We start from the raw sequence: 18,044 nt of genomic DNA, 5'->3' as shown, positions 1-18,044 counted from the left end.
CTTTTTCACTGGCCACAAGGGAGTTATAGGGGCTATGTGTTGGCCGAACTCTGCCAACCTTCTCAAGTTCTAAAATAGTCTCTCCAATTTCCTTACGCCATCTAGGTGAAAGATACTGCTTTGCATGAGTAACTCTCCGAGGGGTCGGAAACCATAGCGGTTCATGCTTCACATAACCCCCGGTGACTGCCTTCACCCCACGTACACGCAGGAAAGACACCTGCAACCCCTAGCCAGTGCCCACTTGATTTATAGGGTAACAAAACTCACCCACGGAAGTCCAAAACCACAAACCTTGCAGTACGTGGATACCTAGGATGTATTCGGAAATAGAGGAGATGTAAACCTCATATTCTTTAGGGGGCAGCCTTCCTATTCCCAGTGGAATAGCTGCTTTCTTAACCTGAATTGAGCATCCCCCATATCTCTCTATCTATCACAGCGGCCTCCCCAGGAAACTGCTTAGGATTACTATACACCAAAGAGCTTTCTGACCCAGTATCCATCAGTGCTAACACCCTTTGTACATTTTTTGGGGACCAATACACTGCAAATTCAACGTAAGGCCTCCAGTCCCCACCCAGTTACGCAAGAAAAAAAAAAGGGAAAGGAGCCCAGAAGGGATATGTCAAACTTACCCGCAATCAGATGTGGGCTGACCTGACAGCAGCCGAGGCAGACAGGAGCAGATTAGATGAGCGGACAAATAAAGTGTTGCTGAAACTGTGGTAACGCTTGAAACCTGAACAGAGATTCAAGTCATTGTCTAAAAAGCTCCCTGAGGTGCCAGCCCGAGAGGGTTCGGGCCCTAGGGTGAGGGCAGCGTCATTGCAGGATTTCATGAAGTACTCGGCTAGTGCCCGAGGAGACTCTTAGGAGGAAGCCTGGCTTCTTTGCCACCCTACAATAAATTCAGGCTCCTCCTCCTCATCGTCCTCCTCGGTAACCACCCGAGCTCTAAGAACTTTAGGCTCGGTTTCTAACATTTCTCAGGCTTTCTCCCAAGTCTAACTTTCTTCCCACTCCTGAAATAATTCAGCCTGAACCTCCCAGAGACTGGCTTCCACTAACAACACCTTGTCATTACTTTTCTTTACAACAGTTAGCATCAGCCAACAAGCAGCCCCCCGCTCCGCTTCTAGCTCCATTACTGTCAATGGTTTGTCCAAGTTTCAACAAGGCTTCCTCAAAGCCTTTGGGGTTAGGAGACACATCCTTCCATTCCTGGGGGGGGGGGGGAGTCCAATTTTTTAGGACCTTAACTACACTAAACCACATGTCAGTGGAGGGCTACCCCAAGACCCCCTTCCTATTCCCTGTATTCTCCATTCACTCTTTGATTTGATCCTGCCGGATTGCTACACCAAGTGTAAGGCAGGAGCTCTGCTCCTCCAGGTTCACAGTAGATTCAGACAAACCAGATAAAGATAACAGAGCAACAGACAGGGGATTCATACCACTTTAGTACTCCAAGGGGGTGGCAGCAAGGAGGAGTTGAGGAAAGACACCTGCAACCCTTAGCCAGTGCCCACTTGATTTATAGGGTAACAAAGAAGGCATTTTGCCTAGTAGTTTTATAAGTTTACATTAACTCTAGCAATATTATGCTGACTTAGCATAGCACACACAGCAGATGTTTAAAACTTTAAGCACAAATGTTCATATTTTGCAAAGTTATGCAATGATGCACAAGCACAAGTGTAGTAAAATCTGGTAGTAGAAACTATTTGTGGCCATGGATCCTGGGAACTCATAGCTATGATACTGGGAACTATTATCTAAAAAAGAATGACAAAATCCACCTTGCACACAAAAGGTTACATTAATTTAAACTGTAAAAGTTATATTGTGCTGTTGTTTCCAGCATACAACAATATGCAATTATTTTTCCATAGCTTTTAAAATTCTTATGCAAATCTTTGTTTATTGCAGACCTGCAGAACTTGTAGGAGGCTGGCCACTTATGGTCCTCGGGTTGCTTGCTGCTCACTTACCAAAGGATTTCCAGCAGTGTGTGAAAAATGTCGAGGAAAACATCTTTTGTACATAGAGGAAATTCTTTGGCATATGGCATACGGCCAGAAGGCTGTGAGCTGCCTGCAGGCCACCGGTTGTGCAGGCCTGATTCATTGGCATGTGAAGTGCTGCATTTAAGGGGAAAGCTTGAAAATCATTGTTATTTTCTGTCTTTGTGGAGTTAAGAATCATTTAGTCCATCCCTTTGTTTTAGGCAAGAATACCCTTAACTCCAATTCCCTCTGATGATTTATGAAGATCTGAGGGAATTTGGAAGCCTGCCCAGGACCTTTCCCTAGTTGCAACCAGGAAGATTCCTTCTTCTTAATCTCAAATCTTTGCTACTTACAAATAATGAAAAATTTAAGTAATTACTCTATTTCAATAGATAATTTTGGCTTAACATAATTGGAGATGAGTTTATGGAGGTATTTTTTTCTTAAAGGGCAGCTTTATATGTATAACATAATGAATGGAGCCACGGCCACAATGGTTTAAACACCAAGCTTTATTTACAAGCACAAAAGAAGTTATTTTCCTTCAGGACATTTATCTTAGTGGGATGTCAGCAAGAATAGACTTGTTCTAGAATATAGAGATTTTAGCAACTGTCCCCCAGGGTGAGCTTGTCAAAGACATATTCCCCAAGGCCACAGGAACTCACAGCTTCCTCAGGTTGGTGATATAGTCTCCAAGACACTTGATAATTGACACCTGCTCATCTAGATACTCCCGCTCCAGGAAGTCACAAAGCTGAAGATAGAAAAGCAAGAAATCACATGGAAGATGTGATCATCAGTGCAGTACAGTGCCAGGGAGTGATTTCATTAGGACACTCAGAGGAAAACAGGAAAGGAATGAAATACTGGCCCTGTGAGAGTCCTTCCCAAGAAGAAATAACCCAAACACACTGCCTTTCTCATCGACATCTCTGATGGTAAGTCAAGACAGATAGGTTGCTTAAGATGTTGTGAGAACTGGCCTATTGCTCGCTGAGCTGACAAAAGTGATTCAGTGGTCACACTGAATCACCTGGGAATTTTCTATGTCCCGAATAACTGGTTTAGTCAACTTCATTTAGTCAAGGAATGTGAGGTTCTCCTGATCATAATCAGTTTAGCAAACTTCTTCTAATCTCTGTATGCAAAGTTAGCAAGCTTTCTGAACCACAATGCCCTTGTGATAGATAAGGGGAGTTGCAGCCCAGGTCATCCACTGATTGACTCATCCTAATGTTGTCTTTCCACCTAGGTCCTCTGAATAAGGTCAGCAACAACGATCAGCTGTAAGCACAGAGACTGTGTTCTCTTTCTCGTGTATGCTTGCCTATGGAACTGAAGGCCTGGGGGGGTCATACGCTGGCATGTCCATGAGTAATTAACTGTCTAATTGTGGTCCTTGAGTGCTTATATTCCTTTGTTACCTTACTGAAGATCTCACAGAGATTTTTTTTTTGAAGAAATGTTTCAGAGGTAAAGGCTATGTACATCATACAAATGCAATCTGAATCAAATGTGAAAATGTGAAACAGAGAAATTCTATTGCTATCCTTACATGTGGGTCACTTTTTTCCATTGCCGGATTGTGCAGGTTTAGTAGGGCCTGATTTATTTTCTTTTCCATCTGCATGACTATTTCTAGGACTTCTAGGCTATTTCTCCAGTCATCACGCTCTGGTTTCTATTCAAATTCAATTAGAGAATGACTGAGAATCATGAACAGTATACTGTCTTTTAAATTACAATCTTATATTTTATACCTAAGTGTGAGAATTATTTGGATGATTGATGCCTAGAACTTCAGATTGGTACAGTCCTAATTTAAAGCAGATGTAGGCACTTTTTGTGGCAACTTCCTCTATCCAGTAATTCTCATCTGGTCTATTACTTAGTAAAAAAACAGTCTGAGTTCCTTGCGAAGGAACATGCCCATGGTCACAGGGGTAATAACTGTACAAAATAGATTTTGAACTTAGATGTTCTTGACTCCAATACTTTATCTATTATAATATTATTATGATATCCATTATATAATAATAAGAGAAATGATTCTGGTAATAGCTAACATTTATATAGTGCTTTATGGTTTGCAAAGCACTTAACACATATTATCTCAGACAATCCTCACAATAACCCTGTATATAAGTGTCATTATCATTCTCGTTTTTCAGATTAAGAAACTGAGGCTGAGAGAGTTTAAAGTGATTTGCTAAAGGTCACACAGCTAGCAAGTGTCTGAGGCAGTATTTGAACTCAGGTCTTCCTGAGTCCAAGTCCAGTTTCTCTATCCGCTACGGCCTAACTGTCACATACCAAAGAAAAGGCTACATCTCACTAGGTTCATATTCTAGGTCTTTCACTTAAAAACCATGTGACCTTTGACAAGCTACTTAACTGCTTTTGGTCTCAGTTTCAACATCTGTAAAATGAGTGGGTTGGACCAGATAACTCTAAAGTCACTTCCATGTATGAATCTATATATTATTCTAATTAAATTTCTTATGAGGAGGCGGTGGGGGAGTGATATTCATTTAACATGTGCAGATATATTTATTGTCTTTATTTTTAGAATGGGAAAGAATAGAAGCTGGGTATAGCCAAGAGGTGAAGTGACAGTGTTAAAATCAGGTAACATTAGTAGAGTTTTGAACAATTGTAAATTAACTGGTTTAAAGATTAAGTTTATTTGTAAGAGTCCTTAAGGTCCCTAATGAAATCATTCTATGTTTCTGACTCTGTATTATCCCATAAAGTTTAGCTCTCCCCTTTATGTCCTGTAGGACAATATGGCCTCCTCTCTTATTTAAGTATTTCAGGAATTTTTGAGCATGTTTCAGCTTCTCATCAGATTGATTTTTTGAGAATGTTTTGAAGTGGTATAAAGCCACATCATCCCTGTCAAAGAAGTAGGCCTGATGTGCAGAGACAAAAGGGAAGATAAATAGGGTTGTTCAAATAAGTCAGTCAGTCAGTATGCATTTAATTGTCTATTCTGTGCCAGGCACTGTGCTAAGGACTAGACAAAGACAATCCCCACCCTCAAGGAGCTATATGTACAATCTGTATATGGGATAAATGAAAAAATAATTAACAGAGGGAAGGTTCTAGAATCAAGAGATTGGGCAAGGCTTCCTATAGAAGAAATTTTAGTTGGGACTTGAAGGAAGTCAGGAAGTAGAGATGAGTAGGGAGAACATTTTAGGCATGAAGGACGACCAGCCAGAGAAGATGCTGGAAGCTGGGTGGAGTGTCTTCTTTATGGAATAGCAAGGGGGCCAGTGTCACAGGCTCAAGTAGCATGTGGTGGGTAGTAAGGTGTAAGAAGACTGGAAAGGAGTTGGTGGGAGACGGGAGATGTTAGGGGATTTGATGGTTGCTTATGAAGGTCTTTGAACACCAAGAGAAGATTTTGCATTTGATCCTGGAGGTGATATGGAGCCCTTGGAGTTTACTGAATAGAAGGTTGTATGGTCAAACCTATTTAAATCAGGTAGGAATTTGCAAATTATGCCAATGTTTTTGAAAATATGTATTCTCCTAAAATGAATGAAGAGTTCTCCCCAAGCACAACAAACACTGACTAGATTCACATTGCTGAAAAGTAGGTTTTTACTATGCTATCAAATTTCGTATTTGTTTTAAAGTTTATGACGACTTGCTCATCCCTGGTATATGAGAAATGATGAAAGAGTGGTTTCAGAAAAATCTGGGAAAACTTACATGAGTTCATGGTGAGGCACTATGGATAGAGCCCTGGGCCTGGAGTCACAAAGACCTGAGTTCAAATCCATCCTCAGACACTTACTAGCTGTGTGATCCTGGGCAAGTCCCTTAACCCTGTTTGCCCCAGTTTCCTCATCTGTAGAATGAGCTGGAGAAGGAAATGGCAAACCATTCCAGCATCTTTGCTAAGAAAACTCCAAATAGGGTCATGAAGAGTTGGATTTGACTGAAACAACTCAACAACAACAACAAAAAGTGAGCATAAGTAGAGAAATAATTTACACGTTAATAACATTGTAAAGACTAAAGGACTCTGATCAAAGCAATGACCAACCACAGTTGTCAATCTGTGCTCCTCACCAAATACCAGAGATATGATATAGTCAGAGCACAAAATCAGAAATAGATTTCTGAACATAGCCTGTGTGGGAATTTGTTTCACTTTGCTATGCATATTTGTTTTTCTTATTCTTTTTTTCCCCCACTGTACATAGAAGGGGCAGGTGGTACAGAAAATAAATGTATATCAATTGAAAAATATATAATGAAAAAAAAGTTTGCCTCTCTCATGAGAATGTCCAGCTTAGTCAATCATTCCATCAATAAACATTTATCGAACATCTCTTATGTGCAAGGTACTGTGCTAAGTGCTTAGGGTCAAATTGGAAACGATTATCCATAGAAAGTGGTGAGGCCCTTCAGAGTCTTCATGAATGCCTATGGCATTGTGATGATTACATCAAGCCCTGAATCATTCATTGCAGGATTTACTAAATGGGATTTGCAATCACACAAAAAGTTTGGCTTAACTATCCATAGAGGAAAACCCTAAATATGTGAAAATTGCCTATTGCCCAGAATTCAAAATGTAGTTCTTGCAGAACTATGGACTAATCTAGGGGTGGGGAACCTGTGACTTCAAGGCCACATGGGGCCACCTCAAGGTTGCAGGATCTCCACCCCTAGACTAATCTATCAGTATATATGCATTGGGCACACTGTTCATGAACAATGAGCTGAACCCAGAATTGAGTAAAGGGAGGAAAAGGGGCTAGTTTACTGTTGAGAAATTGTTTGACGCCTTTAGTGATCTGATATTCACTCTCCAACAAAGGCCCAGCATTATAACAAAAGTATTTTAACAATGATATTTTGCTTTTGCTTCTTTGTTTTCTAACTCTGGTTGTAATTCCCCCGAACTGCCCCTGCCCTTTCAATTCCCCACTTTTACTATTTAAACCAAGCTCAAGAAGTGATAGACCTTGGAGCCAGAAGTAGGAGAGTAATCTAATCACTCCAGCACATGGGTGATCTTATCTTAAATGCTTCTAAGTCATGGCCCCAGCTGAAAGTCCCCTTCTCATTCCTTCACTTATATTATATTATATTGCATATATAATTATATATTGTTATATTATATATTGTATTCTTACTATAAACAAGAATAAAGGTATGCACATATATTGCTATCATGATACTGAGGTCATGGCTATTTATCAATGTTTATGTAATAGTTAACCATGAAAAAATTACTTTTTTAATTGTCAGGAAACAAAAGGTCAAAGACCACAACTAAGAACAAATAAACTTGGATTTGTATGTTACAGCAAGGATATGATATACACATGTACCCATAAATAAATGAATGGAAAAGTATACATATATATGTGTATATGTATATACATATGTATTATAGAGATGGGGATATGAACTGAAGCTGTAATTTAATTTGTACGCAGATATCCCAGGTGAGGAAACTCCCTCTGTCATTGAAGGTCATCTCCTTTTCTGAAATTTATAACTCGGAATTGTCTAGAGCACTGGGCAATTACAAGATACATCCAGCGTCACAGAGCCGGTATCTTCCAGGACAGGTTTTTGTCCAGAAATGATATTGTAAAAAGTGCTTAGGGGCAGCTAGGTGGCACAGTGGAAAGAGCACTGGCCCTGAAGTCAGGAGGGCCTGAGTTCAAATCCGACCTCAGACCAAACACTTGACACTTACGAGCTGTGTGACCCTGGGCAAGTCAATTAACCACAATTGCCTAAAAAAAGAAGAAAAAGAAAAAATGCTTAGCACATAGTAGGTACTATTTAAATGCATATTCCTTTCTTCAATCTGTGTACTTTGGGGGTGAGAGGCAGGTTGGTGGCACAGCGGGTAGAAGGCCAAGCCTAGAGTCAGGAAGATGTGAGTTCAGACAGGAAGATGTGAGTTCAGATCTGTCCTCACTTACTAGCTGTGTGATCCTTGCTAAGTTGTTTCACTTCTGATGGCATCTGGTTGTTGAGAGGATCAAACTAGATAATATTTATAGAGCACTTAGCACAGTTACTGGCACATAGTAGGCACTATATAAATGTTAAATTATTATTATCACTATACCATGTGGATTCAAATATACATGCATATATGCATGTACACCCATATTACTGCTATACATGTATGCATATACACACATATATACACACATATTCGGTGATATACTGATATACATTTAACAACTGACTCTCAAAAAAAAGTATCTATGATACATTTTCATGTTAAATCTGCATTATTAACTTTTTCTCTCACTTTTGTAGTCTAGACAGTTAATCAAACAATTTAAATCAAATCCTGATTTATAGTGTTTGTCAATTTTGAGGTATAGATGCTCATAATAAAATTTTAATAATTAGTTCTTATAATCTGGTATGAACTGGCTTATATATATTTATGTATATATGTTTGTATACATGTACATGTGCATGTGAGAGTATGTGTAAGGGTGTATACATGCATGCCTGTGTGCATCTATATATACATATGTATATATGTATACTGCACATCATGCCCACACATATATGTGTGTATATGTATTTACATGTATGCATTTATGCATGTAATTGTGTATGCCATAGCAGGAAAAGGACATTGTTGATAGAGAACAATCCCATCCAAGAAAGAATCTTTTTGACTGTCTTTCTTAGCCTGAGCCTGGGAATAGAGGAATATCTGTGATTATTTTTTTAAAACACCTTATACTGAAAGAATTGAAAAGAGGGTTGATTGTCTCAGGTTTAAAAGCATACACACAAAGGAAAGCAATGAAAGGAATTGAACTAAACCTATTAGAACTTTAAAAATGATTTTTTAAAAAAAGTTTATCAAAATGTTTTTTTGACAGTGCTACTCTATACACTAAAGAAGATACTGAGTGCTCTGAAAGCTTTTCTGTGACATCACCAGGATTTGATCCCTTCGTTATGAATAATGCATGCCTCATCCATATTGTCTGCATGACCATGTATATTTAGATAAACATAAGTTTACTTAAATGTGGTTCACAGGAAGGCTTTAATAGATATCTCAGGAATCTTGCCCACCCCTCCCCCCAATGGAGACTTTGATTCTTGCCAGGAGGGAAACATGTAAAGGTGACACAATTATATCTAACTCCCTCAAAAATTGGTAATCTAAAAGAATGGTTTTATTTTAGACTCAAACAGCTTTTCTGGTTGCTAATCCTTAAAAAGGAAAGTGGTACCCCAAGCTTAAGATTTGACCTGCCAGATACTTCTTACACAAAGGACCATCACAAATAGCGAATAATAAGTAAACCATTTTTTTCCAAACAGATACGAAACAAAAATCAGAGAAGTTATATTGATTTGCCTATACTAAAAAAACATACATAATGAATGAGCTTTCCCACTGGAAGTGAGATTGCTCAATTCATTGAAGGTAAGGGCCCCAATCTCATCTTAAAGGAAATTCTTCAAAGTCTCTAGAGATCAAAGTTGGGAATTAGAGACATGTTGAGAAACTAGTTTCTTTATGTCCCAAAATCTTTTCTTTCATTCCAGAGTTTGGAAGAGAGTCTGGAATCATTTGTGTCCTCTCTCAAAGAAAAAAGATTTACATTTTCCTCAGCTCCTGTACCAATTCTGCTCCTCATATAAGTGTGCAGCACTGCGGCGTCATTCTCTTCATCTGATAACCCAGTAAGTTCTTGCTTAGCACAATGTCTGATATATAGTAGGCTCTCAATAAAAATGTTTATTGACTGACTGACCTATGGGTCATGAATCTTTGAAAATCACAATTCTGTTTCTGTTGATAATTCATCCTTATCTTTTCCTCCTCTTTATATTTAGTACCATTACTTTACTGGGAACATAACTGATAGGAAATATAGAGCAGAAGAGACCTTAGAGATATAATCTAATTCTCCCACTTTACTTTCTATACAAGCGAAAATGATATGCTTATGAATCTGGATAAAGTTATGACTCTCCCCACAAAGTATAACATTTGCAAAATGAGGATCTTTGCTTGGTGCTCTATTATGGAGAAATGGGAAGAAAATCCTCCCAAGATATACTAGGGTTAGTTTTTGCTGCTGGCAGTAATTTTACAACTGGCAGTTGAATTTCAAGTTGAACACAATTTGCTAAATGTTTATGAAAAAAGAGGTGGAAAGAAAAGAGATAAGCCAGATATGACTTTACCTACAAACTTGTTTTACCTACACATATGAATTGCACATATTTTGTAGAATTTGTATGTGAGCTTTGGCTACTTAGCAAGCCTCTCAGTAGCAGACATTCAATACATATTTGCTGGTTTTCTGAAAGGTTAAAATATTAAACTTCCAACCTCTTATAACTTTAAAGGAATCAAAAGACCCAAGTGCTTACTCCTGAAAGGTAGACATAGTTCGCACATAGCTCCATATTCACTAGGTCATTGATGGCAACTTCACAGTCCATGTGAAAGTTCTGGAGCACCTGGGACCCCATATCAATTCTATTATAGTTTAGATACCACAGATAAGGAATACTGTTGAGGGATACTCAGTCCTATTTCAGCTCTACCCCCACTCTAGAAAAGTGTTCTCTAATGCAACTGTTATTAATCCTAGTCAGGCCAGTATGGAAGTATGATTGACAGGCATTCTCCACCCATAGGATTGTTCTTGACCATCCACATGACCAACCAGAATGGGGAAGGATGTCTTAGAGTAGTTATTTTCCTGATTGCCATGACTCCCCTGAAAGGGATGGGAAAAGACTGTTTGTCCATTTATGAAAAAACCACACTTCTTGCAAAAAGAGGACAAGTATAATCTGAATTTTCCTTACTCCTGCCCAAACTGAAGAAAGGTAATTAAAATGACAAAAACCAGGAGACTGGCTATGCAGTGGCCCAGTTTTTAATTTCTAAGATACCTTAGAAGAGATGAGAGTCTTCTTCTTGCTACTATAGATACTTGAGGTTTTTTGATGAAAAAAAATCAGCTTCATGGTAAAGTCTCTGACACCATAATTGGTAGAGATAATACTTTTCATTTAAACTTTTTCTCTGAGGGGCTGAAAGTGCTTTACTAAACAAATTCATTATTTCCCCCCATATCTATATGACATGATTTTGTGGAAAATGTTGAATCAATATTATGAAGCAGCATGATACAGTGGAAAAAGAGCTGAACTTGGGATCAGAAGACACAGATTCAAATCCATTTATTCAGTACTGCTGATCTCGTCAGCTCTCATAAGTTTAACTATTATCTCTAAGCTGATGATTTCCAAATCTACCTTTCCTGCTCCAATCTCTTTGTGATTGTGATGTGAGACTTCTAATCTCACATCTCCAACTACTTTTCAAATATCTTGAGCTGAATGTCTAATAGACATCTTAAACTCAATATGCCCAACTAGAACTCATTATCTTTCCCCCTGAACCCCCCCCTTCTAATTACTGTAGAGGGCACAACATCCTTTCAGTCCTTCAGGCTCACAACCTGGGAGTCATCATGGATTCCCCACAATCTCTCATCCCCCATATCCAGTCTGTTGCCAAGGCCTACTGATTTCACCTCTGCAATACATCTAGAATAAGCCCACTTCTCCCTCTGACACTGTCACCACTCTAGTGCAGACCCTCATCACCTTACACCTTGATTTCTGTGATAGCCTGCTGCTTGGTCTGACTGCCTCAGGCCTCTCCTCACTTCAATCTGCTCTTCATTCAACCACTAAATTGCAATTCCTAAAACGCAGGTATGATCATGTCAGCTCCCTACTCAATAAACTCCAGTGGCTTCCTCCAGGTGTTGCCTCCAGGATCAAGTTCAAAATTTTCTGTTTGGCATTCAAAGCCCTTCATAATCTATCCTTCTCCTCCTGTTGGTCTCCTTACACCTTGTTCTCCAGCATATACTTTTCAATCCAGTGACACTTACCTCATAGCTGTTCCATGAACAAGACATTCCATCTCTTGGCACTTAACATTTCTGTTTTCTCTGGCTGTCCCCCATGTCTGGAACGCTCTACCTCCTCCACTCTGAATACTGACCTCCATGGCTTCCTTTAAGTCTCACCTAAAAACCCACCTTTTATAAGCAGTCCTCCCTAACCCTTCTTAATTCCAGTGCTTTTCTTCTTTGAATTATTTTCTATTTATCCTTTATATGGCTTGATTTGTATATATTTGTTTGCATGTTGTTCTCCTTTCCCCCCACCCCCCACATTTCATTGTAAGCTCTTTGAGGGTAGGGACTGTCTTTTGTTTTTTTTGTTTTTTTTTGAATATCTTCAGCACTTAGCACAGTGCCTGGCACATAGCAAACAATAAAGGTTATTTGATTGATCGATATACTATCTGTGTGACCTTGAGCAAGTCAGAACCTGGGCCTCAGGTTTCTTAACTATAAAATGATGAGTTTGGACCTCGAAGGCCCATTCCATCTCTATGATTGTATGAAAATGTAAATTACCCAAAGCATCTGTACAGGTTTCTAAACTCTTGATGCAGATCATAACCTATCTATGTCTTAGTACATAAGTCTGAAGCTTGTTCGCGATCACTAAATTACTGAATTGGTAGTGGTAGGGCTTGAATTGGTTACTTGGCATGCTACAGGACTCTGTCCTCAGTGTTGTTCTGTTCAGCTTTATCAATGACTTTGTCAAAAATGGAGATAAAAAGAAAATCTATCAGATTTTCTGAGAACATCAAACTGGAAGAAATAGCTAATATACTTGATGAATCTAATAAGAAAATTTAAGTAAAAATAAAGAGAAAATCCAGCAATAGTTTCAAAAAAAGGTAACTGTAGAAGTATAGGATGGGCATGGCATAGTAAGACAGTATTTTCTCTGGGAAAACAAACAAGAAAACCTAGAGGATTATAGTTGTCTGAAAGTTCAATATTAATGAAAGCTCAAAACCGCTTTATGACTTCTCTCATCCTCTATTCCTTTCTGCAGTCTTTCAGAGAATGAGATGACTCTTTTCCTTGTTAAAGTTTGCTTGACACTTGGGCCTTTGATCTTCTTGTCCCCTCCAGGAATTTGTTCACAGTCTTCACCCCATGTCTCGTGAATTTTCAATATCTCTCTACTTTTCCCTCTGCCTATAAACATGCTTAGCATACAATATTTTTTTTAAAGAATATCCTTCATCTTGTTTCTATTTCAGACTAATACTCTTCAAATTAATACCACTAACCCTAAAAGAGGAACCTCCCATATACTATCTTTACTTTCTCACTATCAACTGACTCAACTGAAATCTGGTTTTCATTCCCATCACTTTTTCAGAAACTGCTCCCTCCAATGACATTTGCTATATCCGATGGCATCCTTTAATCACCGTTCTCTTTTACTTGTCTGTAGCATTTGATGCCATTAACCATTTGATTCTTTCTCTTCCCTTAGCTTCCATGACTTTGCACTTATTTGTTTTTTTCCTCCTCCATTTCTGATCAATCTTAGTTTCCTTTACTAATTCCTCTTTATCCTTCTGACCCTCAAGTGTAGGTGTCTTACAAAGCTCTGTCTATGATTTTATCTTCTATCTCTGCCTTCTTTGCCCTGGCAATTTCATTGCCTCCTATGGCTTCAGATACAACTTTTGCATTGATGAATCCCAAATCCGTGGCTTCAGACCTAGACTTTCTCTAAGATTCCACTCCCTAATTTCTTCTCATCTTCAACCGGATGTCTCACCACCAATTCAAACTCAGTACATCCCAAACTGAACAGATCTTTATTCTTTAACCTATCCTTCCTTCTATCTTCTCCTTTTCTCTTGATAGCTTTACTATTCTCCCAGTCACCAAAGCTTGAAATCTGAAAGTTGCTTTTGACTCTTCACCCTCACTACTTATATCCAACTAGTTATTTTTATTCTGTTTCTTTAGTATCTCACATATCCATCCCTTCATTTCTACTTCCAATAATCCAATCCAAGTTCAGGTTCATATCATGGGAACTATTGTGATAGATTTCTAGTTTGTCCCCCTGTCTCTAACCCCTCCCCACCTCACTTCATCCCTTAAATTGTTGCCAAAGTATTGTGTCTTATTTATAAATTTCATCATGTCTCTCTACTTTCGGTGGTTCATCATTGCCTAACAAATTAAATAACTACCCACCAAGTGCCCAACATGGTTTTTGAACCTTATGTTACTGTGTGATCATCACGATCTCTTTAATCCAGCCAAACTGGAATAGTTACTGTTTCCCTGTCTCCTCCTGCTCTCTTCCACTTCTTTGCATTTATGACCACCATCCTATAAGCAAGGAATAGACTCCCTTTCCCTTCTCTCTCACCTGCTGATATCCATTCCCTCCTTCCTTGACTTCTAAAACAGAAGTTCTCTCTCCTTCATTGAATATTTAAAGTGACCTATTCACTTAATTTCTAATTTGATTTATAGTTTTTTGTGTATTCATCATATATTCCTGATTTCTATAACCATGACAATTAAAATGAACAAAAAGATAAGTCCATTTTTCTTCCTACTCTTATTTATTCAGAATACAAGGAGACTACACACACACATCCAGTTTTAGTAGCATTTATTTCTAACGTAACAGGTCAGACAATATTTAAGTCAACAGATCCAGCTATTTCTGAAGTAGGAAGAATAATTCATTTGTTCCTTAGGGTGAGCTTGTCAAACATATACACTCCAAGGCAATCCTTGGAGGTTCCTATTTTTTTAGGATAGCTACATGGCCACCATATCTTTGAGGATCTTCAACTGCTAATTCAAATACTTCTTCAAGAACTCACAGAACTAAAGAGAGAAAAAAAAGAGTTTTAATTTGAGGACACTGAGAAGAGGAGAAGAGACTATAAATCTAGTGGGGGGGATGATTCTCTAAAGTTTAGACAAGTGTAACTCAATAATTCACTGCTAGCTAGGTTTAGTAGGTATAATATAGGACTAAAGGGGCTTTCCTCCCATGAGTAATATAAAATGGGGAGACTAGGGGATTTGGAATTCCCTAGTATTAAGCATGTAAATTTTTGCATACACTATTGAGACACGTAATTCCATGGAAGGTAAGTATAGCAAGAAAGCAACAGCTTGTACACTGACAAAGGAATTAAAAATGAGATTCACCCTCAGTGCCCATAGAGAGAGCTTCCCTTTCTTGCTTACTTACCATTTGCTTTTAGCTCACAAAAATATCTCTATTTTAGGAGTTATTTCTTTGGTTATTATCAGGTTACTAATTTCTCTCAGCTCATTACTTTTAGCTGGCTAAGGAATATAATAGCAGAATAATTAAAAGGACTTGTGACTTTATTACTTGACTACTTTTCCATTCTGTGCCTCATTATAGTCTCCAGATGTAGCTTCTGCTTTTATCTAGGTGTCTCCATTTTTTACTACCACATATCATATCAAACACAAAAAAGGTTAGTGGATACTAATTTTGTTTTTGTATAAATAGGGAACAAAATAATGAGGTGGGTGGGATGTTGACGGGAAAAGGATGATATAATTCACTGGAAAAAGAGAAGCTGAACCAAAGTGCTCCTGACTATAACCGAAAACTCTGCCTCAGTTCTTTCCCACTCATAGGTAAGTGATTTTGGAGGAATAGAGGAAAAGTCCATTTATTCCTATGCTTTCTAATATTTTTTTTTTAAAAAAACAAACCAGTGTTTTATTAAAAGCTTTTTAAGAATCTTTTGATATAATCATGTTGTTTTCATTATTTTTGTTTATATTTCTCCTTGTTTTGAATCAATTCTGTATCCATAGTAGAAATACAAACTGTTGTATATAATCTTTTTAGTATATCATGTTAGCCCTTTTACTACTATTTTTCATGAATATTCATGAGGGATGTTGTTTTATAGTTTTCTTTCTCTACATTGTCTCTCCCTAGTCTAAAGTATCAAAGCCGTATTTTTATCATCACAGTACCAGGGTCCTTTTTCCATTTTGGCAAACACTCTGTGTAACATTGTTACTGTTCTTTGAAAGTAGTCAATGTAAGTCCGTATGATTCTGATTTTTTGGTTTTTTTGGAGAGAGGTAAGTTCACTTATACATTGTTTAGTCTTCTGACACTCACTATTTTAGTAATATATTCTGTTAATCCATATATTTGTAAGTATTCATCTATTTCATTATATGTTATCATTTTTTGGCATATATTTAGACAAACTAGTTTTTGATAGTTTCCTTTATTTCCTCTTCAGTTTTTTCATTATTGATATAATTTGGTTTACCCTCCTCTGATCATATTATCTATTTTTGTTATTTTTTTTTAAAAACAGCACTAGTTTCATTAAACAATTCCAATTTTTCTTTCAATGTTATCAATCTCTTCTTGGATTTTAAGAATTTCTACTTTGGAGTTTATTTAGATTTTTTAAAAAATTGTTGCTTCTAGTTATTTTTAGTTGTATGGAAAATTTATTGATTTGTTCTTTATCTTTTTTCTGATGAAAGCATTCAGAGATATCAATTCTGTCTGAAAAACTACATTATCTACATTCTATAATTTTGGGTATCAATATTTCACTATTATAATTTTCTTTGATAATTAATCAACTATATATATATTATATATATTTTATAAATCCAAATTAAATTTATTTGATGGTATTACTTACAACTAAGGACTCAGGAAGGTTGGACAGAGGAAAGCAATTTTTTTAACATGTGTTTCAAAAACTTTGGGTTCCAAATTTTCTCCCTTCCTCCCTCCCCACCCACCCTCATTGAAAGGGCAAGCAACTTAATAGAGGTTATACATGTGGAGTCATGCAAAATACTTCCATAGTAGTCATGTTGTGGAAAACTATGTATATTTCCCTTCATCCTATCCTGCCCCCCATTTATTCTATTCTCTCTTTTGACCGTGTCCCTCTTCAGAAGTGTTTGCTTCTGATTACCCCCTCCCCCAATCTGCCCTCCCCTCTCTCATCTCCCTGCTCTCTTGTCCCCTTCTCCCCCCTATTTTCCTGTAGGGTAAGATAGAGTTCCATAACCAATTGAGTGTGTATGTTATTCTCTCCTTAAGCCAAAACCAATGAGAGTAAGATTCATTCATTCCCTCTCACCTTCCCCCGTTTCCCCTCCATTGTAAAAGCCTTTTCTTGTCTGTTTTATGTGAGATAATTTACCCCATTCTACCTCTGCCTTTCTCCTTCTCCCAGTATAATCCTCTCTCATCCCTTAATTTTTATTCTCCAGATATCACCCATTCATCTTCAACTCACCCTGTGTCCTCTATCTATCTATCTATCTATCTATCTATCTATCTACATACATACATACATATAATTTTTACCCTCCAACCACCCTAATACTGACAAAGGTCTCATGAGTTACAAATATCATCTTTTCATGCAGGAATGTAAACAGTTCAATCTTAAGTCAATTGTGATTTCTCTTTCCTGTTTACATCTTCATGTTTCACTTGAGTCTTGTATTTGAAAGTCAAATTTTCTATTCAGCTCTGGTCTTCTCATCAAAAATTCTTGAAAGTCTCCTATTTCACTGAATATCCATTTTTTTCCCTGAAGGATTATACTCAGTTTTTCTGGGAAGGTGATTCTTGGTTGTAATCCTATCTCCTTTGCCCTCCAGAATATTATATTCCATGCTCTCTGGCCCCTTAATGTAGAAGCTGCTAAATCTTGTGTTATCCTGATCGTGTTTCCACAATACTTGAATTGTTTCTTTCTGGCTGCTTGCAATAATTTCTCCTTGACCTGGGAATTCTGGAATTTGGCTGCAATATTCCTAGGAGTTTTCCTTTGGCTCTTTCAGGAGGTGATCTGTGGATTCTTTCAATTTCTATTTTGCCCTCTGGTTCTAAAATATCTGGACAGTTTTCCTTGATAATTTCTTGAAAGATGATATCTACGCTCTTTTTTTTTTATCATGGCTTTCAGATAGTCCAATAATTTTTAAATTCTTTCTCCTGGATCTATTTTCCAGGTCAGTTTTTCCAATGAAATATTTCACATTGTTTTCTATTTTTTCATTCTTTTGGATTTGTTTTACA

At 37.6% G+C, this 18,044-nt stretch overlaps 1 protein-coding gene across 1 annotated transcript; it reads right to left on the bottom strand.

Moving 5' to 3' along the window:
• Positions 1-2,676: 2,676 nt before the first annotated feature.
• LOC114042519 (ferritin heavy chain A-like) lies at positions 2,677-10,520 on the bottom strand. The gene is made up of 4 exons (XM_027861212.1): positions 10,419-10,520; positions 4,775-4,927; positions 3,571-3,696; positions 2,677-2,769 (listed from the first exon to the last, which is right to left on the bottom strand). Exons 1-4 carry the CDS (start codon positions 10,518-10,520, stop codon positions 2,677-2,679), a joined length of 474 nt encoding a protein of 157 aa, XP_027717013.1.
• Between the last annotated feature and the right edge of the window lie 7,524 nt (positions 10,521-18,044).

Source organism: Vombatus ursinus, unplaced genomic scaffold, assembly GCF_900497805.2.
Source record: "Vombatus ursinus unplaced genomic scaffold, bare-nosed wombat genome assembly UNPS02014509.1, whole genome shotgun sequence".
NCBI lineage: Eukaryota > Metazoa > Chordata > Mammalia > Diprotodontia > Vombatidae > Vombatus > Vombatus ursinus.
Note: the sequence above shows the minus strand (reverse complement) of the source record. Positions and strands in the feature narration are given on the sequence as shown.